We start from the raw sequence: 23,759 nt of genomic DNA on the forward strand, positions 1-23,759 counted from the left end.
GAATCATGTACTCGATTCATCGTAAAACTTTGGTAGAACTGTGTAAAATAAAAAAGAAATTAAGTGACGAAAGGAATGCTTTAAAACAATTAAAAAAGATGTCAGATAACAATATATTTTACTGCATAGAAACAAAACTGAAAACAAAGTTACCACAGATTTCATTCAATCGCAACTACGTAATGCAGGTCGTCATCCTGCGGGAAGACGGTGGACAGAGCAAGATAAAGCTTTGGCTTTATTTATTTATAAACAAAGTCTCCGTGTTTACAAATATCTGCTCAACTACCATCATCGCGCACTCTGAAGTACATATTATCGAAGATTCCTTTCGACACTGCGCCGCCAATAATGTCTCGTTACCGCGCGGTCTGATTCTGAATGCGAGATGCTCAGACCAATTATACCAACACCTACTTTGATTGAGATTCTGTTGCAAGTGCCTTATATCTAACTAAATATATCATATGTTATTCTATTATTATTATTTTGTGTAATTGATTGCGTGACGCCTCTCTCCGAATTCCCTGAAAGAGAACTACGCCCTGAGGTATTGTCGGAAATATCGCGTTAGATATAATAGTGTACGGTGGTGCGATCCGTCGCACCTGGCGCCCAATCATTTGGTGTCAGAATTAGTTGCGCGTGCTGCCAATCCACGATAGCCCTCCACCGGATTGCGAGACCGGGGAAAAAAGCGTCGCAATATTTTAAAAAATTTGGTTCAATTGTTTGTCCTTTACGTTGATAAATCACTTAGTACGACAAAATATCATTCTTTTTGTTTAATTTTTTGAGATTATGTCATTTTTTTTCCATCAAAATGAGCAAAATTATATAAACCTTTTTCACACATGTTTTTCTCCTTATTTGTTTTCTCAAACAGGCATAATGTTTTTCACATACATGTTTTTCTCTCTCCTGCGAACATTATATTTTTTATCATAATTTCTTTTTAAAAATTTTCTCCAAAAATATCTACGACCTTTTTTTCTATTTTAGAACTTCTTTGTATACCACATTAGTGGTTCTCCCCTCAGGCGCTAGTATCACAAAACTGTTTGGTGAGCTCACTCTTGAACAAGCCACATAGAACTGCCCATGTGAGAAACAGTCCTCACTTAAATCAATTCCTGCTACTTTTAACGACTGCCCCTGGGACTTGTTGATAGTCATCGCAAAACAAACTTTGATAGGGAACTGCAACCTCTTGAACTCAAAAAGATACTCTGATAATATTAGTGGTATGCGTGGTATAAACACTGTCTCTTCCCGTGCACAGCCGGTGAATACTGTGGCCTCGATGACATTTCTGTGTAGAGCCTTCACTTGAAGCCTTGTGCCATTGCAGTTTTGGCGGATTCAAATTTCTCAACAACATCACTGGTGCCCCCACTTTAAGGAAAAGCTTATGGGCTAGTAAACCAGGAGGGTTCATTGTGTTAAGGAACTCTACTGCGTAGTTGACTGCGTCATCCGTATCTACCACCAAGTCCACAGATCTGTAATTTATTTCTCCTTCCTCGAATGATTTAAGAAGAATGTCATTAATGACACCAGCTTTATCATTTCTAGGGGTCAGAATGGCACGCTCACAAAGCCAATCCATAGATTTTTCTTTGATATCCGCAATATCAGAGTATATCTTATTAATAAGGCTCTCTAGGGTTTTTACTACTAAACCTAGACTTGCAGGTATAATTACCTTTCCTTCCGTCTCAGGATACTCTCCATCACCAATTTTTAATAGTAGTTTTGAAAATTGTCCTGCAAAAACATCACCTTTCAAGTGTACCCTCATGTTCTTCCTAATAGAGATTTTCCTAATAAGGGACAAGGGACCACAAATGTGATTTTTTTACACACGCCTTGACTTTGTCTGCTCGAGTTCCCCTTGGCACTACTGGCAAAGTCTATCTGAAATCTCCAGCAAGCAGCACGGTCACTCCCCCCATTACTCCATCGTTACCCCTAATATCTTTGAGGTTGTGCTCAATGTCTCAAAATCCCCTTTATGTGCCATGGTGCTTTCATCCCAAACAATGAGCTTACAATCCCGTAGTACTTTAGCCATGTTACTTTGTTTTAAAATATTGCACAGTGGTGTTTCTGTTTGAATTAAATTCAGAGGAAGCTTAAAAGCAGCGTGAGCGGTCCTCCCTCCCTCCAACAACGTAGAAGCGATACCTGACGATGCAACAGCCAAGGCAATTCCACGTTCTCTCCTTACCCTCGCCAGAAGTAAGTTGATGAGGACGGTTTTCCCAGTACCACCTGGAGTATCTAAAAAAAATACCTGACCATTTCCTGACTCTACGCTATTAAGAACCTGCCGATAGACAGCGAGTTGCTCATCTGTCAATAAACCCTCATTATTTGATACCACTTCTTCCAAGGCATTTACATCGTAGTTTGTCTCCCTCAAATAGTCTCTGTTCCCCAATACCCTTCCAAACCTTTTTGGCTGAGGCAGGCCATACTGTTCCAACTCCTGTCCTCCCAAAACCGTCACTGCGTCCTCAATCATTACCAGGCATCTGTTGTACACCTCATCTATCATGTTCTACGCACTACCTTTCAACTCTCTCTCTACCTGTCGCATAATATCCTTTGAGAAGCTGTCTTTGTACTTTTCCCAAAGACTCAGAGGTTCGGGAAATTGGCAGAATGCCAACATCACTGTAAAAAGCTCTCTCAGCTTTAAAGGTGAATCACATAATGCAGCTTCCTCTAAGGTATTGTCCCATTGCTTATCATCTTCCAATAAATCTAATGCTTTGCATGTAGACTGGAATGTGGGACAGAGGACACCATTCACAGTCCTCAGATCTAAAAAAGACGTTAGACCTCGAATCTCATGTAGCAACAAACGCAGATAATAACACTCAGTGTTGTTTGGATGAATGGTATACACTCTTCCCAATGCGTGGTCCTTCTTTATTCCTGACCAGCCATCCACATATTTTTCCCTCTTTCTTCTCTCGAACTTATTATTTTTCCACACATAGTATGAAGAAACCTCATAGTACAGGAGAGTTTTTGCAAATTTGTCAGTTTTGCAAAGTTCAAAAAAAGTCAATAGTGTTGTCTGAGGTGGGTTATTAATCCTCTCAATTAAATTTATAGAGTTGAAGTACACACGCTGACCATTTTCAAGGTAAACATTGAGATGGAAGACAGAGGGGTACTTCTCATGTATTGGAAACGCCAAGATTCTCCAAACCGCCTCTGAGCTACTTATGTACCGCCCACTCTCGTACATCTTCACCTCATTCTTCTCACTCTTCAGGGCAAATACCGCCTGGTTACTTCCCTTGTTCACGTACTTGCAAATGTACTTAATAGACTTTACAGAATTGCATAATTCCACATTGATATGAGCATTGAAAATACGTAACAATATAGGGTTGTATGGCACCACCCAACGATTGTCCACTTCTATTCCATTGATTTCTACGGTGTAGCCACCATCAGCTGGAGACCTCCGATACTGTGGGTATCCATCGCCTCCTGTCTGAGTGTCATTTTGAAATATTCGCGGATACCTCTTGCTGCAGCTGCCTTTTTTCATGCAAGGCAAATTGTGGTTTAAGCCCCCGCATGGACCATGAATTATGTTGGCTTTAACAATATTGTGTAGAAGAGAGTCTTTTAAAGGATCAGGTATTTCCGCACAGATAACTTTGTCGATCATATCAGAGAAGATGCGCTGCTCTAGCCACAGCAATATGTGTATGTGAGGCAGACCTTGCTTTTGCCACTTAACAGAGTACATGTAGCAACACACTTTTCCAAACAAACTACCCTTAATCAGTAGAGCCATCATTTTCTTCACCTTAAGATAAAATACCCTAGCTATAATGTCGTGTCAATCGTGAGTTTTTTGCCCAGGCAATAATGCATCTGTTATATCCTTCCACTTTGGATTACTGGTAAAAGTGACAAACAGATCAGGACAGCCGTGGTAGCGGACGTATGTTATTGCGTTTTGTGTCCGCTCATGCATGTAGCGATGTCCTCCAGTGAAAAATGACGGAAGCACCACCATTTTACCCAGCTGAGAAACGTCAGCATCCTGCCTTCCCAAGGCATCCCTCAGGTGAATGTAGCTTTCTGCTCTAAGCTGCGCCTGATTGTTCCTAATATAGTTCAACCTTTCTGTCTCTATTTTGGCGTACATGTCAACCAGAAACTGACTAAAAAGAGAACGGAAATACACCAAGTGGTTGACTTCCCCTTCCCTGATCATAATTCGATATGAGTAGAAGCTCGCTGCGGAAACTAAATTCTTAAGTTGCAACTTGGTCTGAGGGTCTCGCTGAGGAATAGCAATCGAGTATCCATCCTCGCCATGGCAAAACATGAGCGAGTACTGCAAGGCGTCGTACGACCGGTGGACCTCGCTGATGCGCCACAGTTTGTTATCGTGGCTCTGCAGCACGATGTCTCGCTTGTTGAATTGCTGACCCACAATCACCAGAGCTACCTCATTTGCTATTGGTGCGTTAAAGCGACCTCTATGAGCGTCATCTGGTTTTTTGTCTGCATGCATACAACTTCAAACTTTTTGCAATTTGGAGATACCTTATCTAAAGTGGTTTTCAGGTCCTTTATGTAGCTGTTGACGTCATGTAGCATTCTCTGAAATTCTTTGACTAATCCCTGTTTGACATCTGAAAAATTGCTGCATTTTAAACGCATTTCCCTGTCATCCTCTCCCACAAAATAAATTTGAAGAAATTAAGCTTCCTGTTCAGGTAATGGCAGCAGACTTCCTACCAAGTGATATACCTGCCCCTGAACTTTAAAGGTCGGTATAAAGCCATCTTGTAGAACCTGACCTGTTTACCGCCAAATGATGTCATACTAAAGCAGCCATTGTACTTTCTAATATTGTTCATAAAGTGAACGTGCTCTGGGGTATCTGCCCATTACCAAACTATATAGAGGCTCGGGCAGAGGTTCTAAGGGTGCAAGCTGCAGCTTTCCAGCACTGCAACACATCCCAGGAGACTCTTCCTCCCATTTAAGAGCATTGCAATATTTGCACTTGAGACTCATGGTTCCCAAAGCTATAGTGCTCTCTGTCTCATAAGCCACGTCTGGATCATATGCCATACCTGAGTGAGCTTTAACCATCCACGGAAGTACTCGCCTTTCTACTCTTCTTCCAGGATTACTTTTTTCATATCGAGACTCTGCCTTTCTGTGCACCTCAGGACTATTTTGTTGGTACCTGGCCATCGCTGTCCTATGCACCTCGACGTTAGTTCTTTGGTACCTAGCCACTGCTGCTTTATGCACCTCAGAATTATTCTGTGCTTATTTTCTTGACGCATTTTTTAGTTGCTTCCTCCTTTTCGCATTGGTATATCTTGTACGACGTTTTCCATGAGCCTTATTAGAAACTGGTATAAATGTAGGCTTTGAGAGATCTGAGTTGGAGTCAGGCTGAGAGAAGGACGGTTTGTTGTTCTCTTCCTCAAGTTCACGTTGCTCGTACGCATCAAAATGTCCCTTAGAAATATCTTGTATGACACGTATTTTCCTAATAAACAGGGTTACTTTCTTCACCAAAACTCTCATAGAGCTCACCATTACGGTAAACCTCAAAAACAAACCCGAAAAGTTGCCCAGCCGCCACCAACTCGCATAAACCACCATAAGTAAAGGGTTTCGACATTTTATCGAGATCTCGCTGGAGCTATTGTAATTGTTCCCTAAGCTATCGTGGGGCATAATTGAAAATCATCATCTTCTCATTAACATTTAAAAAATTGATTGCCATCCCGACTTAATTAAAAGTGACAAAGCATTTTTAAAAATTAAATTATTTTTTTCTTAAATTTAGCTATCAACTACATTTAACTGCAGGAAAAAGGTCAATAAATCTTAACCGATACTATTGACTCTCCTTCTTTATTAGAAACTAACTAATTACCTGATTAACTGCAAACACAAAATTAACGTAAAAGATACTTTACAGTTTTCTCCTTCTCTCTCTTTGTCTCTCTCTCTCCCCCCCTTTCTCTCTCTCTCTCTCTCTCTCTCTCTCTCTCTCTCTCTCTCTCTCTCTCTCTCTCTCTCTCTCTCTTTCTCGGATCATATGATATTTGCAGACGACATTCAGATTTATTACAGATGTCCACCGGCTTGCATTCTTCAAGGTATCGAACTTATCTCCAAAGATGCCAACGCTATCTTCGATTATGCTCGATCAAATGGTCTTAAACTTAATCCGTCAAAATCCAACGTCATGATATTTGGTAGCAGAGCACATGTCAGCAATATAAACCTTGATAATCTACCGCCTGTCATTGTCGACAATGTGCCCTTGCCATTCGTGAATGAAGTGAAGAATTTGGGGGTGATCGTCACATCTGATCTCTCTTGGAAGAGGCATATTTCGCTTGTCTCGCGCAAAGCTCACAATGCGTTATATAAAATTAAGTTTAATAAGAATAGTCTTTCTACTGCATTGAGAGTAAAGCTTGTAGTCACCTTGGTCTTGCCTCATATTGATTACTGCTGTTTAGTATATCATGGTTTAACCAAAGAGCAAAACACTAGACTTCAAAGACTTGTAAATTGCAGTATACGATTTAGCTTTAATCTCAGGCGTAACGTGCATATTAGTCCGTATAGGCGGAAACTAGGCTGGCTCCTAGTTGAAAATAGAAGGCTTTACTTCCTCGGCTGCATGATGTATAGAATCATCCACATGCGTTCTCCATTATATCTGCGTGAGCTCTTTACCCCGCTTGATCTATCGCTCAGGAGATCGGAAAGACATGCCACCTCTTCACAAGCATTTTACCTGCCGGCTCATAGAACTGTCACTTATAAGAATTCTTTCCATATCTTGTCCATATATTTCTGGCAGTCATTACCATCTAGTATTACAACGGCACCTTCGTTTACATCCTTCAAGAGCCTTCTTCAATCATTTCTTTTTGAATCTGAATCTGAGCCTGTACCGACATAATTTGATTGAGAGCATATCGTAGTTTTAAGTATTATGTAAATAGTGTAAAATATTATATTACCGTTACTTTGCAATACATGCGTCTAATAGTTAAGTAATAAATAGATGGGCTTGAATACTAAAACCATCGAGTCATATCAACTTTCGCTTAATTTTGCTTTTATTTGTATTCTTGCGCAAAATCATAAGTAGCTTGTTACTTATGGTTACCCACAATGAATGTTTTATGGCTATGTTATAAATTTGCCCCATAGCATATGCTCTCTCTCTCTCTCTCTCTCTCTCTCTCTCTCTCTCTCTCTCTCTCTCTTGCTTTCATTGCGTACTTTCATCTAGTTTTAAGTTGTACACAAGTTAGCATTATGCTTTTGTCTATGCGTTTCTTTTTAGTTTTTAGATGTACATTGTTAGCATTTAGTTATGTTTAAGTTATATAGTTATACAGTGGAATTGCAATATGATTGCCAGCTTTTCTTTCTATTATCTACCGGCTGCAGCTTCTAATATTATGTTGCATTTTATGTTTTTCGATTTTCTGTATTTTGCCCTATAGCCGATGTTTGGGCATATTAAACTAATCAATCAATCAATCAATCAATCAATCAATCAATCAATCAATCTCTCTCTCTCTCTCTCTTTCTCTTGAGTAAGTACAGCGTGCACGTCTGTTTGTCGTTCCTGCTCTTGTTTAGCATATCTCTGCCGCAAGCTGCATCCGGGAAAATTTTGTTACAGGTATATATGGATTTTGATTGTAATTTATGAATGATAATTTAATTTCCTGCCTGGTGTTCACTTTTTTGCTGATATACTGGTGGCAAGTTTTTTGGTAAATCTAACCTAACTTTTGGGCTGCTGTATCATCGTGCCTGTTGGACGGAGCAGATTTTTAGTGCGCATGCGCTTGTCGTCCGTGCTATCTCTGACGATCTGCCTTAGAGCCGGTGCGCATGTGTATATGGACTGACTGCCTATTGGTTGGTTTTCATATGCTAACCTTTGCTGCGCATGTGCCTGTCTTGCCGATCTGCTTTCAGCAAAAGTGATTGGCGACACTGTGACAATATAACAGTGGCGACAGATAAAACTTTAAAGGTAGATAAGGAAGAGCTGTTATTATATGGTAATGAGTAATGAGTGAGTCGGCGAGTTACTGTATATGTAGGCAATGTAGAAAGGAAATAAAAACGCAGTTGTTTAAATGTATACCTTGTGACAAAAAATTTCATCCAAGTTGTCACAAACTGCATAAGTTATATAATGCGGATAATGAACTTGTTAATTGTACTGGAAAGTACGAAGTATTTACTGTAAAAGATAATAATAGCGGTGAATCTAGTTTGGCGATGAAATCAGTATCGCAGACGGAAGAAAAGCAACAAGGAGGATCCAGTATGGAGAAGATGATAGATTGGTTGGTGCACAAAATCAGGGATGAAATAGTCAGCAAAAATGAAATGAGAAAGATGATAACAGATATAGTCAAATTTGAGGTAGGCATTTTGAAGAAGGAAATGGAAAAAATAGTTAGAGAGGAGACAGATAGTTGGAGGAGAGAGATGGAGGAAATGAGGAAGATGTTAGGAAACCTTAATAACGCAGTGAAAGATGAATTACATAAAGTGGTGAATACAGGTATGGAAGTAGGAGAGATAAAAAAGAGTTATAGTGGAGCTGTGAAAGGAAATCAGAGAGAATCAGTACTGGTCATTAAACCTAAGGATGGAGAAGAGATCAAATCAAGTAAGGATACAAAAAGAGATGTTAGAAAAATTGATATCACGAAATTAGGAGTTGGAATTACAAAAATGAAAAAAGTAACAAGAGGAGCAGTTGTAGTTGGATGTGAAAATAGAGTACAAGCGGAAAAGCTGAAGCAAGAAGTTGTGAAGGACTTGGGAAAAGAATATGAAATACAAATACCAAAGAAAGGAAGCCGAAGGTGAAGATATTCGACGTTGACAACGAAGATTGTGAAAATGAGAAGAGTTTTTGGGAGAAGATAGAAGAACAAAACGGAATGCAAAAGAACACCATTGAGAGAAAGATAATACGGAAAGTGGCGAAAACAAAGTTCAAAAAGATGATGATAATAGCGGAGGTAAATACTGAAACAAGAGAGAAATTTTTGCGAATGGAGAAGTTAAAAATAGGATGGAGCATGTGTAAAGTACAAGATTATATAAGGATTCTAAGGTGTTATAAATGTTGTGGTTATTATCATTTTGCGAAGGATTGTACAAAAAAAGAAACGTGCGGAAATTGTGCTAATCAGCATGCGACTAAGGAATGTAAAAGTGGAACTAAGAAATGTGTAAATTGTGAAGAAAAAATTAAGAGTGTAACAATGCACCCCCAAAAATGCATCGTTCCGGCGCAAACACCTCGCCGAAGCCACCCCGCCGACCACCCGCGGGGTGAAGACCGGGCACAGTGTGCCCATATTTTTTATAAGTAATATTAGGAAGTCCGCGAACGGGCTGAACGCGGCAACCGCCTCACCGCGCCGAGCGGTGCCGAAGGTGGCCGAACACCGCCGAACGCGATCGCCGCGTCGGGACGCCGTAGCCACCGATCGTTCCGCCGCACCGTCCCGGCGCTCTCGATCGCCGTCGCTACCCCCACCACGCAGCGACGCTGGCACAAAGCGCGATTCCCGATCACCCGTCGTTCCGACAACACCGATCCTGAATTCCCGCACCAAGCCAGTCCGAACAGAAGGTAGAGCGCCTCTGGCATTCTCTGTCTTCGCCGAGTGAGTCTCGGCAAAGGACCAGCTCCTTTCTGTTAGCCAAAGCTTCCTGGATTCCTGCACTAAGCCAGTCCGAACGTAAGGTGGAGCGCCTCTGGCATTCTCCGTCTTCGCCGAGAGTGTCTCGGCTAAACGACCAGCTTTGCGCAGTCATCCGAATCACCCGAAACCTGTCCGGACAAGAGGATAGAGCGCCTCCGGCATTCTCTGTCTTCGCCGAATGTGTCTCGGCCGACGACCCGCTTCAACCGCGTTACCCACGCTTCTCGATTCGTATCGCCGCCGCGCCTCGCGCCATTTTTCCGCGCTCCGGGCCACGCCGACCGGGAAATCGGCACCACCCGGACCGATACCTACCACCACGCGATCAGGCCCACGCGACAAACGAAAAGCGCCGGCTCCGCCCCACACATACCGCGGGCTTTCCCGCGCCACCCGCGGCCGAACCAACGACGTCTCACGCGCACGCCCAACCGTCGAAAACCGCGCGGACACACGCGAGCGAACCCCGCCTGAGCGGTACACGCGTGCCGACTCCTTGCAAATGTAGCGAGGGTATATTGTAAAATAATAAACGTTACTACTGTCAATTAACCGAGGCACGACTTCATTTCGCTAACCTCGCCACCCGTCTGCTTCTCCGCACCTCCTTCGAACCCCGACCCGCCGCGAGCTAGATCCGCGCTTCGAAGTCAGGTTGTTTTAAGAGTCACAAGATTAAAAATTTAAATTCTGACCATTTGGCGTATGATAGTAATTGTCCATGTTTTAAAAAAGAAGTGGAGAAGCAACGAGAAAGAATTCAATGTAATAGTATATAGCAAGCGACTAATGTAAATAAGAGTAGAAGTAAAATAATTTGTTTGAATGCGCAGGGATTTTTGAAACATAAAGATGAAATAGAAAATGAATTGATAAGAAAGTATAAACCTAGCGTGATAGGATTTACGGAAACTCATGTAACACAACAGATAGAGGAACAGGAATTACACATTAATGGATGATATGTATGTGTGCGAGGTGATTCCGAATCGAGTAGAACAGGCGGAGTGTTGTTATATATTAGGGAAGAAATTAGATTTGATGTAACAGCGATTGAAAGGTGTGAAGGAAATTGGTGGTCAATATTAGTAAAAATTAAAGATAAAGATTATACAGGAGTAATTATGCTAATATATCATTCACCGAACAGTAAAGATGGTAATTTTATAAATTTTTTGGAGGAAATAGGTATAAATGTAATGCAGAATGATAATGTTATGATGTTGGGTGATTTTAATATAGATATGAGTGTAAATAATTATATTAAAAATAGATTAGTTAGAGTGTGTAATGAATTTGTTAGGATTAAGACAATTGGTAAAAGAGGCAACAAGAATTGTACAGAATTCTGAAACATTGATTTGGTTTTTAGTAATGTGGAAATGGAAGTTGATGTATGGCATGAACCCAAAATAACGGATCATTCTGCAATAATAATATATTGGAACTTAAAAGAGCCAGTGTGTGTGTGTGTGTGTGTGTGTGTGTGTGTGTGGACGAAAATAAAGTGATTATATATAGAGACTATAAACGAATGGATAGGGAGAAATTTAAATAAATGATAAGGATTGGTTTGGATGTGATTGAAGGCGATAATGTTAATATATTGGCAAATTTGATGGTTAAAAAGATTATTAGATGTCTTGATTCATTGGCACCATTGAAGACAGTAGTATTAAGACAGAAATGGCAAGGAAAGAGTTGGTTTTGTGAGGATATACAACTGATGATAAAGCAAAGGGATGAGGCATATAAAGTAGCACGTACAAGTAAAAATGAGGAGGATTGGAAAGTATTTAGACAGTTGAGGAACAAAACTGTTGATATGTGTAGGAAGGCAAAAAGAGGTTATTTAGAAGAACATCTTGATAAGAATAAGAAGAGTCCTAAGAGTATGTGGAGTGTGTTAAAGGAAATGATAAAAGGGGTAAAAGAAATAATATAGAATATATATAAAGAAATACAATTTGAAAATAGAATAATTTATAAAGTTGTGGGGAAATGGCGGATATATTTAATAGATATTTGGTCGATAGTATTAGGAGATTAGGTAGTACGGATCTGGTGGAAGATGATATAGAGAACAAAAGATATAGTGACAGGAAATTGGTGAATAAAGCAGGTACAGAAGAAGGTATAAATGTAGAGGTAATGAAAAGTGTAGTTGAAGTAGCAGCTGAAAAAATCTCCCAAGCAGCATTTTGACGTCCGCCCGACGTTAAGATAAACACACTTAACGTTGGTATCCAACGTTTTTGCTACGTCGTTTCAACCCTGTTTTGCACTAATTTGGGGAATCAAATTTAGGTTGTACCAACGTTGGAATCCGACTTATATAAGTTAAATTGAGGTTACATTTTTTCCACCAGTTTTAACGTTGGTATGTAAACTTTGATTTTGTACACTCTGCTAGACCTGAGGTTATTTTTTCACAACGTACATTTTAGGTGTAGTTTTCGTGCTTCCATTCAAACCATATGACGGCATTGGTGTAATAAATGTATCATAATACGTACTTATCAATTTGGCACAAATAAAATGGCTTTATAGGAAAAATATAGTTTGCGCAGTCTTTGATACTATTGTAATTTTGCCATAAATACACGAACCCAGCACTGAAATTGTATAACAAAACCCACTTTATTGATAAATGTGGAAATGATAGGTCAAAATTAGACGAATCCTTTCTAAAATATTCCAATTTACTAAATATTCTAATAAATAACTAAAATTTTCCAAAGTGTAGATTTTAATTTTTTTTCATTAAAATTACTTTTAAGATAAATATGTTGTCAAAACTTTAACAACAGATATTATATAAATGCTTTAAATTGTTAATAAAGTGCGTTAAAAAATTTAAATCTAAATATACTTAAAAATGGCGGATTATTTGCCTTCCTCTTTGAGGAATGAAAATGGCGAAGTCAGCGTTCCACACTATATCAAACTTTACGTAGTAAAAGGTGCGATAAATTCTACTAAAATTTGTCTTTTCGTATAAAATAATTAACTTTTTCCGACTTTTCCAAACTAAGTAGTATACCACTGTAGGCAAAATTGTACCTATATTGACTAAAAGTCTTAACAAGGTCGCCAAACTAACTTAACATGTCGATAAAGTATTAATTAGTTGAAAATTATATACTAGATTTGCGAATGAGTCGTATATCTTAACCAAATCCGACCTATGCAATATCATCTATATGGTGATCTAGAGCATGGTTATGGCAGCCGTGCAGCCGAGCAAACGCGCTCTCGAGCTGTGAACCGCGCGACGCGCGCGCGTTGTTTCCCGACGACGCGACGATAACCGCGTGAGATGAAATGGACCGGTTCGGCCGTGGATCGTCAACATTCGTCGCATAGTCCTCATAGTTCACGCACGACGCCGCGAATTGCCGTCGACGATGCCCGCTTGACGCAGCAGTAATCTGCTCTACATTTTTTTAGGCAGAATTTGTTACCATTTCTCGCGATTTCTTAACGTCAGTCAGAAATGACCACAGGCGACGTTTCACAACGTTAGCGTTTTACAACGTTTGATAACAAAACGTTGGTTTACGTTGGGAATTACGTATTGAAGTCGCTCGAAAAGTGTAGTGCAGAGTATAACGTCAGGCGAACGTTAAATATCTTAACGTCGGGTAATAGGACTTAAACTGTTTCGAATTTGACGTTGGGAAAGTGATAAAAAAAGCACGTCGTAATTTTAACGTTTAGACAACGTCCAAAAAAATGCTGCTTGGGCTGTTACGTATTTAATAGATCATTAGAGACAGGAGTGTTTCTAAATGAATGGAAAGAAGCGATTGTGTGTGTGTGTGTGTGTGTGTGTGTGTGTGGTTCCAATACCTAAGGTACGAGGAACGAATAAAATTGAAGAATTTAAACCTATAAATAAATTGCCGGTATATGAGAAAGTTTTGGAGATAATAGTGCAGAGAAAATTAATAGAATATTTTGAAAAAAAATGAGTTGTTTACAGAATGTACATCGGGTTTTAGAATAATGCAATCGTGTGAAACTGCATTACAATGGGTTCTATCGGAATGAAAAAGAAATATAGGGGAAGGAAAAATAATAGGTGTAATGTTTTTGGACTTAAAAAGAGCTTTTGAAGTAGTTGATAGGAAAATTTTGATTAAGAAATTAAAACGGTATGGGATAAATGGAGTAGTGTTGAAATGGTTTAAAAGTTATTTGGAAAATAGAAGTCAAAGAGTGAAGTTTAATGGGATATTATCGGATGCTATTAACGTAGATTTAGGGGTTCCGCAGGGGTCAGTTTTGGGACCGTTATTGTTTTTAATATATATATTAATGATATTGTGAAGATTGTTGGTGATAATTGTGTAATAAGATTGTTTGCGGATGATGCAATAATATACACAACAGAATATTCAATTGAGGAAATTAATGATAAGTTAAATGAACAAATGAAAAAAATTGACGAATGGGTAAAATTAAATAAATTATGTGTAAATGTGGAGAAAACCAAGGTTATGTTAGTATAAGAGGAGTTAGAAAGAAAGTTAATGAGGAAAATTTAAAAGTTAATCTAAAAGGTAAGGAGCTAGAAGTAGTGACGGAAATTAAATATTTAGGAATAATAATTGATAAGAACCTAAATTTCTCGAAGCATGTTGATTATATAAGTAGAAAAGTAGGAGCGAGGTTAGGCGTTATGCAAAGAATTAGTGTGGATATATCAGCGTATATGAGATGTGTGGTATATAAAGCAATAATTGCTCCGTTGTTTGATTATTGTGGGTCAATCTTGGTGGGCATTAGTAAAACAAATGTGCAACATTTGCAGAATCAAGGTATGAGAATTATTCTGAGGTGTAATAGAAGAGTAAAAATTGTTGATATGTTGGAAGCGTTGCATTTCATGTCAATTAAGGAAAGAATAAAATATAATGTTTGTGTAATTGTGTATAAAATTATGAAAGGTTTGTGTCCGAAATATTTGCGGAGAAAAATAGAAGTAGTGCAACACGAAGGAGGAGTTGGTACTAGACAAGTGGGTAATATATATATAGGTAGATGTAAGACTAGTGAGGAGCAAAAAATGTTAATGTATGAAGGGTTAAAAATGTATAATGCGTTACCCACAGAGATAAAGAGTGATGAAAAAAATTCAAAGTTTTAGAAAGAAGTTGACAAGGTATATTATAGCGAAAGAGAGAGAAACAAATATGTAGTAGGAATGAAATTATAGATATGTTAGTGATAGTATGTAGTTAATTGTATTTGTATTATGTACATATATATATTTTTTTTGTAATGTTTTTGATGTAGCTACTGCAGCTAATAAACGACATTTATCTCTCTCTCTCTCTCTTTCTCTCTCTCTCTTTCTCTTTCTCTTTCTTTAGCAATGACTACGTTAAGTTTTTGAAATTTTCTGTGTTTGAGGCAAACCTTGCAAGATGATAAATATATTTGAAGCCTGCCACGCATAAAACAGAAGAATGAGTTATCAATTCTTTCCATTTATATTAAGTGAATACATTGCTTCATTAAATTCGAGACATTGAATTAAAAAGTCTTTTAAGAAAAGATATATTTATAAAATAAAATTTTATTTATTCAATTTTTGATAAATTTTAAATATCGTACATTTTAACATTAAATTTTTTTCTTCTTAACTCTGGTGTAAATATTAAATTTTTTGAAATATTTTTTTCTGGAATTAATGTTGGACATCTTGATCTTTTTCCTTATGTTTTCGCTTTCTATCAACTCAATAATTTTTAAAATATTATTTTTAAAAAGACAACAAATATACATCCTGTATTTTTATTACCGCAATCACTTTTCAAGGCTTTTTTCGTTGGTTTTCAGAATATTTTTGGCTTGCTCCATTTCAAAATTTTTGGCTTGCTCTTATCCTAAGTTTGCAATCTATCTATATATATATTTAATTTCCCGAAAAATTTGAAAAACTTCTGATACCAGTTTCCAATAAGATCGGTAACAAAAAATTTTATAGAACTCCCCGGGAAATTCTACCCCCTGTTTTATATACAATTCTTTAAGATTCGATCAATTATTTCTCTAAAAATTAAAAAATTTTAAAAAACCGGTTTTCACAAAATTGGTAACGAAAAACTATACAGTTTATAGCACTCTCCGAAAAATTCTATCCTTGTTTTATATACAATTTTTTAAGATTCACTCAATTATATCCTAAAAAATTGAAAAAATTTCGTAACCGATTTCCAAAAAAATACCAGTTTCCAAAAAGATCGGTAACCAAAAACTATACAGTTTATAACACTCGCCGAGAAATTCTACCCCTGTTTTATATACAATTCTTTAAAATTCGATCAATTAATTCCCGAAAAATTCAAAAAACTTTGATTTTGGTTTCCAAAAAAATCGGTAACGAAATATTATACACTTTATGGCACTCCCCGGGAAACTCTACCCCTATTTTATATAAATTTTTTTAAGATTTGGTGAAGTATTTCCCAAAAAATTAAAAAAATTAAAAAAACCGGTTTCCAGAAAATCGGTAACAAAAAACTATACACATAATGGCACTCCCCGAAAAATTCTACCCCTATTTCATATAATTTTGGTAAAAATTCGATTCAGGGGTTTGGACTGGGCGTTGATGAGTCAGTCAGTCAGTTGATGAACCAGTCAGTCAGTCAGTCAAGACATCTTCCTTTATATATATAGATATATATAAACTTTGCATAGTGTGTGGTGATGTTCTCTTTTGCGGGTTGTATTATCGGCGAAAGCAAATTAAGAACATTTAAATATGGGGTTTATTTTCTTTGTCACTTGCATTTGAGGTTTCATATTTTTAGGGTTTATACCGTTATTTTTAAGGATTAACCATTAATTGAAGGTTAACCATTACCCATACAGCACAGATTGTTGCAGAAAGCTTCCAGAAAGGTTTCAAAAACATTTCAACCTTTCACATTTCATGTGCAACATCTTTGAAAGAATTCTGCAATATGCCATATAAAATGTTGCAATAGAAATGTTTTCGAAACCTTTCACATGAAGATAATTTTTCAAAACTTTTAGTTGAGTTATCTCTGAATCGTTTCGCATAAAATAATTATGAATCTTTCTGTCAAGAAATATTCAGGACGGTATCGTGGCGACATCTGTATGTCACATAGAGTAATATTAAGGTGGTCCTTTCGTGAGAACAAGTATTAGATAAGTACCTAAATTTGATATATGTTAAATATACAGTAATAAAAGACATGTGTACGCAAAATCAAGTGAGGTTACCGACACTTTACAAGAAATAAGTCATTCTAAATGTGCGTTCGCGGAGCGTGCCATTGTCATTCTATCCTTGTTTACATCTAATGAACGAGAAAGATAGAATGATGCAAATCGCCATGGCCGAGGTTTTCAACGTATAATACATGTATTTAGCGATCAGATGAATACATTATTCATGTCTTAAAATATTCCCTGAAGTTTCCGAATTTCGTACATACCTTGAAAATAAGGGCTTGCCGAATGTTTTGCTCTGATATATGAGGTTAAATAAGTAGTGGATCCAATCGCATATTGCTTTACTTGTACTGTCATGCCTGACCTAACCTAAATCGAGTCCAACCCCACTATTATTGTGATATTTTTTTAATTAATAAATAATTCAATACGATTAAATCGTGCGTGTAAAATCATGTTATATTATTATAATTATTGGGATGTTGTGTAATGTTTGTCACTATGTTTGTTTTCAATTACCTCATGACGGACTGTTACTTGACAAACTGGGTCCGCGAAAGGACCACCTTAAGGAGGCTCTTACCTCGATCATAATATGACAGATCTTTATGAAATTAATATATGTTGTAAAGTGAACCACAACGGACCGATGCCCAAAACTTGAGCATAGGTTGACGATAAAAACTGTAAAAATATCAGTATTGAAATTCGCATTTTTCACACAGGGCATATGGTAAACACTAAAATTTTTACCGGAAGTGATGTATTTTCTTGGCAAGTTTGCGAGCCAGGTAAACAAAAAACTAAGGAATTGTAGTTAAAATAATAATCTTTCTAATGATAAGAAGAAAACTTGGTGTTGACGATTAGTTATAAAAGATATTGTAGTTTTAATATGACGTACGAGAGGTTAGGACGAATGATCTTCCGAGTGTCAAAATCGCGCGAAGTTTCAAATGTTGTATTACACGTAAATAAGTAAAATGCGTTTTTTAAACATCTTTTATTCATTTTATTAATTAAGAGTAAACAAGTAAATATTATATATATATTTATTTAGAAATATATATAGTTATACATAAACACATCAACTATACTTATCATAATTTCTTAGAAAAATATTATTTTTCACAGCTTTCTTGCAGAGTAAATATATCACATATTTTGTCAATTACCCTAATGAATCCTCTGCATGCAAACATTCCGGAGAATTGTTTTGTACCTATATAAACAATAAGTTTCAATTATTTGCCAATCAAACCTTGAAAATCAAAAAGTAAACAATGTTAATTATTCTTTCTAACCTCACTTGCACATGTCTTTTCTCTGCGCTGTATGGTAGCGGCATAATTATTCTCTCGCGCATTGACAACCTTTATTTTCGCGAATTTTCCTTTCATTTTCCCTCTCAGCATTCTCACGTTATATCTTTCTTTTGGCTCCATCTCTTCATCGCATCATTCGCTACAACGCTACACGGCTACACCTCACTTAGCTGCAGACTGCTACAGACGACGTTGTGACACGCGCATGTTCTGCTCTTTAGCACTGACGTAGTCAACTGACTTATTGTATAAATTTTAATATTTCCACTAATAGAACATATAACTTACTCTTACACTATGTAAAAATCATTATTTATTTTTTTATTTAATTTTCCGATAATTTTATAACCAATTATTAATGATAATTTTTCGGTTGCTACATTGATTAGAGCAGCCGGGTAAGAGCCTCCTTAAGGGGCCCTATTCGTCCTACTTCTTGTGCACGTGGTACTTCGTGTGCGTGTAGGTGGGTCCTCCGCCTTACAGTAAGTGACTCTCGAGCGATCGTCTAAGTGACACGCTAACAGACAGTTAAGTCTCATATTATTAACCTCATTCGAAATATCAACAGATCAACACTTTCGCAGTTGAGCTGTTTCTAAAACCTTTCTCACGCAATAAAGTTAAAAACTTTTAATTAAGTTATTTCGGAAACATTTCATAAAATATAATTTTGCAAACCTTTCAATTGAATTTTCAATGAAACTTTATACACGTATAGAAGTAAATAAACGAATTTAGACATTTTTAATTGCAGCCCTAAAACGGTTCTAAGGGATGTAACCACACCCTTCATATATGTAGGACTTTTTGCTTTTCTCAGATATTAATTATTAATATTATATTATATTATGTAATAATATATGAATCTTTTATATTAATATTTATAATATATCAATTGTTGTTGTATACAGTACGAGCTAAAAGGAATTAAGCATCAGAATCAGAAGATTGTCACTAGCCCGTTCGATCATGGAAGTCAAGCAACGTTGAGTGCGGTTACTACTTATTGGATGAGTGACCGCCCGAATAAAAAAAATACGACAATATATTTCGGAAATCTTTCGACACACTTTCAGAAAAGTTTCAAGTATAAGAATCGCGGACATTTTGCTATTCCAGAGTTGTCTCAGAGATGTTGCAGAAACATTTTGAAATATTTATGACATGTTTCAACTCCATCAGATGAAACATTTTTTAAATATCTCTGAAAGGCTCCTGTGCTATATAAGTAATTGAAGGTTAACTATCACTTGAAGGTTAACCATCACTTGAAGGTTAACCATCATCCAAAGAAAAACCCTTAAAAGTTAGGTGTGATTTCGGACCGCCAATTGAAAGTTAACCTTCAAATGATGGTTAACCTTCAATTGGCGGTCCGAAATCACACCCAACTTTAAGGGTTTTTTAATGTTTTTTTAACGGTTAACACCAAAAGTTGAGTGTATTTTTTGCATAAGGGTAAACTATTAATATAATCTAAAATATTAAGGCCGCTATTTTGTTTTTGAAAAATTACATATACCATATTCATAATCAGCGACCTCGAAAACATATACTTACCGATTTTTATGCAATTCTGATGATTTCCCGACTCATGACCACGTTTTAGCCGAAATTCCCCACTGTGCGGCCCTGGGGCAATTCGTGACACATGACACAGCGATACATTTCTTGATTTATTTCGAGACTCGTGAGAGAAAAACCTATATTTTTTTTCTTTTAAACTAGAGAGATGGACGATTACATTGCACTAATAAAATTTTTTTAACATTTATACAAAGCGAGAAAAAAAATTCGATACAAAAATGTGTCACGAATAGCCCCGGTCTCCCTTAATGTTTTAGTCATTTCGGTCTGTCTACTCATATAAATAACAGTTATATAAGTAGTTTTAATAATTCCCGATTATTACCCTATCTGTACAGAGAATTCCACGAAATATTTCACGTATTTTTTCACATTTTCTGTATCAGAAGAGTTCTAATAAAATCACATTTCAACATCGTTTTAAACAAATAATAAGAAGCGATTGTGAACGTTAGCACTTAATACGAGCAATAACTATATAGACACTTTCAATTTACTACGCAAACGCACTTGATTTAAAAGGCAACTTCGCTAAGTCGCATGCAGTTTCAAAATAGCCTTAACAATACTAAAGTTGATTGCTGCTTTACCTCCCATAATCCGTAGAAACATTGAGTTAAAGTAATGTCTTGCACTATTACGTCAAACTCGATTGTTTTAGTTGCTTTCAAAAGATCTCTCGCTGTTTTAGTTTTTATCATTGTGTCACATGCGTGAATACCCCACTGATATACAAAATATGCCGTATAAAATACGCTATACTTCTCCCATTCAACTGGGTCATAATTATTAGATTCATCATAAGTATCCATTAGACCATCAAAAACCTGAAAATAATAAGTACCCTTACGCTATACAGAAGAAGACATATGAAAATGTGACAAATTAACATCTCCGAATGCACATTGATCTTAGGTAAAATAGAAAAAAACATTTTAAAATAGAAAAGTTGTGTTTTTCTCATTTGTTTTATGATTTGCAAATAATCAATTTATATCTCTCAGAATGTCTTCGAGTCTCATTTAATATCTACTTACGGCGTATGTTAAATTCTGCGCGAGTTTTCCTTTGACCTTAGTTTCATGTATGCTCACTACATGTACATGATGGCCTTTGCGAAGCAGTCCTTTAACCAAATGCTCCGTCCAGACGTGGTGGCTAGTCGATGGAAGAGTCTCTATCAATAAAATCGACAATGGTTTCGACTCTGTCACGAGATCACCCATTAAAATACAACAAACAAGAAAAATGACACGACTTAACATTGTTGCGCAAATCTTCTCGCGTGGTCTCTCAATCAGATCCTGAGACTGAATGTGACTGCAATGCCTAGTGTAGTATTCCCCCTCTCCTCGCTTCGAGATATTATTATCGTCGCGTAAATGATCCACGCCGTGGTGCGATTTTGCTTCGCATATACTTGGCTTGACACTACCGTGTCTCTTAACATTACTTTAGGTAATATTGTGATTTTCTCGACAACTTAGCTGTACAATCATAAAAATAAGAAGAGAAAAAGATGCATAAATAAATCGTTAATAAAATATATATGTAAATGTATACGTAGGTATTGTAGATAGTACAGAGTATCTATTTACTCTCTACTACTATCATCGTTGAAATTGAATGACGACACTCGCATGCAGAATAATCATTCAATTAGTTGGTTACGTGATACATGATTGGTCATTACGTAATACAGTACCCAAGGAGTGCCAAAGCGCGTATAACGTGCTTTTAATGCGCGTACAATTGCATTGGCTTCAAAACCACATTAATTGTGTGTTCAAAATGCGCGCACTGAAATCGTAATCAATGCAAATTGAGTATTTAATTTATAAATGACAGGTTTTATAAAATATTGAAATAAGTAGCTTCTGACTCATTATAAAACATTTTATTTAAGTTTTTAAATTTTATATAAATTGAATTTTAAATAAATTGTATTTTAAGTAAATGACATTTATCATGTCAAAAATAAAGATATTCTCTCTAAATAAGAATATTCTTTTCTTTTGTGATAGCTGTACTGGAATATGCTCACAGCAATGCTTAAAAGTTGAGCACGAAGATAAATTCCAACATATAATACAGAGTTTACTAGTTGTCCGATTGGGTTACTCGATCAATGGAGCCTACGTGCACTTTTTGATATGCGCTTCCATAATATATATATGCATCAAATGCGCATATAATGCGGAACAAATACCCGCCTTTAATGCAAAATTTAATGTACATTCAAAGCTCATTATACGCGCATTGGCACTCCTTGGGTACACAGGCATACAAAAAAAATTGTCATGTTTGAACCGAAGATTAGACCATATAGTATTCTTGTGTATTTTGAGGCGCTCTAAAACCAAATATGATATCCAAACTGTTTTATTACGTCACAGTTTAAAATTTTACAGTGCCCCAGAGTACTTTAACTCAAAAACTTCAAATGGAATATTGTAGTATATAATGTAGTATTTAAAAGGGCATACAAAAAGAAAAATTTTTGACGCAAATCAGAGGTTGATACGTTGAACTGTTCGGAAGTTATTTATAGTCATATTTTGAAAAAGCCAATTTTTGACTCTAAATAACACCCGAACAGGTCAACGTATTGACCTCTAGCTTGCACCAAAATTTTTCTCATTTTATGCCCTTTCAAACAATGTACTAGTACAATATGGGGGTGTTCCATTTAAAAAAACATCGATCACATTGACCTGGCCTTAAAAAAGTCATTCAGGATAAGTGTAGTATATTTTTATCATTTGGTCTTCTTTAAACCCTCCAACTTTTGTCTAAAACATCCCGAGAAAAAATAATTTTGACTAATTATATATGATCATATATTATTGTTTATATGATCAGATCCGAAAATTGACCAGGTCTGACCATGCATACTCATACAAAGTCATATAGACGGTCATATCTATTCATATGTGACCATTAAAATATTATCACATTTATTCATATATGTGTCACGCATTGTAACGAGTAGATATAATCATATATATATAATTATGTTTAATCATACATAAATATATATGATTGTGTATATAATTATGTATAGAGTATGATAGAATATATTAAATATGCAAAAATATTTTTATAAATATTACTTTATTATTTGTAATATATTATTAGATATTAATTAATACATTTACTTAAAGTAATATTTGGTTTTTTATACTGCACTGAAAGTATTACAGTTATATAAAATATATTATAAAGTTATTATATATAAGTATAAAGTAGTGCGTATCATAAAGTTATATTAATATATCACAAAAAAATAATATATACTTTTTTAAGTTTATAAGTTTAATAAAAAAAAGTTTAAAGTAATTAAAAAAATTATTTGTAAAAAACGTTGAAATTGTAGTTGAAATTAAAGCTTATCTTCTCTCTAATATTTGGTTTTTTATACTGCACTGAAAGTATTACTGTTATATAAAGTATATTATAAAGTAATTATAAGTATAAAGTATAAAGTATGTAGTACGTATTATAAAAAAAGTTATATTAAAGTTATATTAATATAAAAAAATATATATTGCTTCCTCATAAAAAAAGCTTTGTTTTCGTAAAAAAAATTTTTGTTTAGTTGCTTTTGCCAATGTGTTCAGAATGTTCTAAAACGTCGAAAAATCGTTATTGCTTCCTCATAGAGGAAGCTTTGTTTTCGTGAAATCGTTTACGGATTTTTGTTTGCGTATAAAGTTGGATCTAGTCATCCGAGCATCGGTAAGCCCCCTGCAAAAAATGCCCGTTTTCGGTACCTTGATTTTTGAAACTTTTTTTATGCCAAATGGTTACTTATGATGACCCAATAATCCCTGCAAAATTTTAAGAGGAG

The 23,759-nt window shown here is 36.2% G+C and overlaps 1 protein-coding gene and 1 long non-coding RNA gene across 6 annotated transcripts in view; both read right to left on the bottom strand.

The window, feature by feature from the left end:
- The window catches only part of LOC143902849 (UDP-glucosyltransferase 2-like), a 153,046-nt gene extending 131,800 nt beyond the window's left edge, over window positions 1-21,246 (bottom strand). For all 4 annotated transcript variants that reach the window (XM_077416030.1, XM_077416032.1, XM_077416031.1 and 1 more), the window contains exons 1-2: window positions 20,947-21,246; window positions 20,500-20,736 (exon numbers count right to left, since the gene is read on the bottom strand). In XM_077416030.1, coding sequence (XP_077272156.1) covers window positions 20,500-20,736; window positions 20,947-21,174 — 465 coding nt within the window. In that variant the 5' untranslated portion in view covers window positions 21,175-21,246. The remainder of the gene's footprint in view (window positions 1-20,499; window positions 20,737-20,946) is intronic.
- LOC143902855 (uncharacterized) lies at window positions 15,392-20,493 on the bottom strand. 2 transcript variants are annotated; one of them, XR_013258513.1, is made up of 3 exons: window positions 18,299-20,493; window positions 17,899-18,216; window positions 15,392-17,678 (listed from the first exon to the last, which is right to left on the bottom strand). It is a non-coding gene; the product is annotated as an uncharacterized LOC143902855 (long non-coding RNA). The 2 variants fall into 2 exon arrangements; XR_013258512.1 differs by having other exon boundaries at window positions 17,748-18,216.
- Window positions 21,247-23,759: the final 2,513 nt, after the last annotated feature.

Source organism: Temnothorax americanus, unplaced genomic scaffold (genome assembly GCF_048541705.1).
Source record: "Temnothorax americanus isolate GAGA-0224 unplaced genomic scaffold, ASM4854170v1 Scaffold40, whole genome shotgun sequence".
Taxonomy (NCBI): Eukaryota; Metazoa; Arthropoda; class Insecta; order Hymenoptera; family Formicidae; genus Temnothorax; species Temnothorax americanus.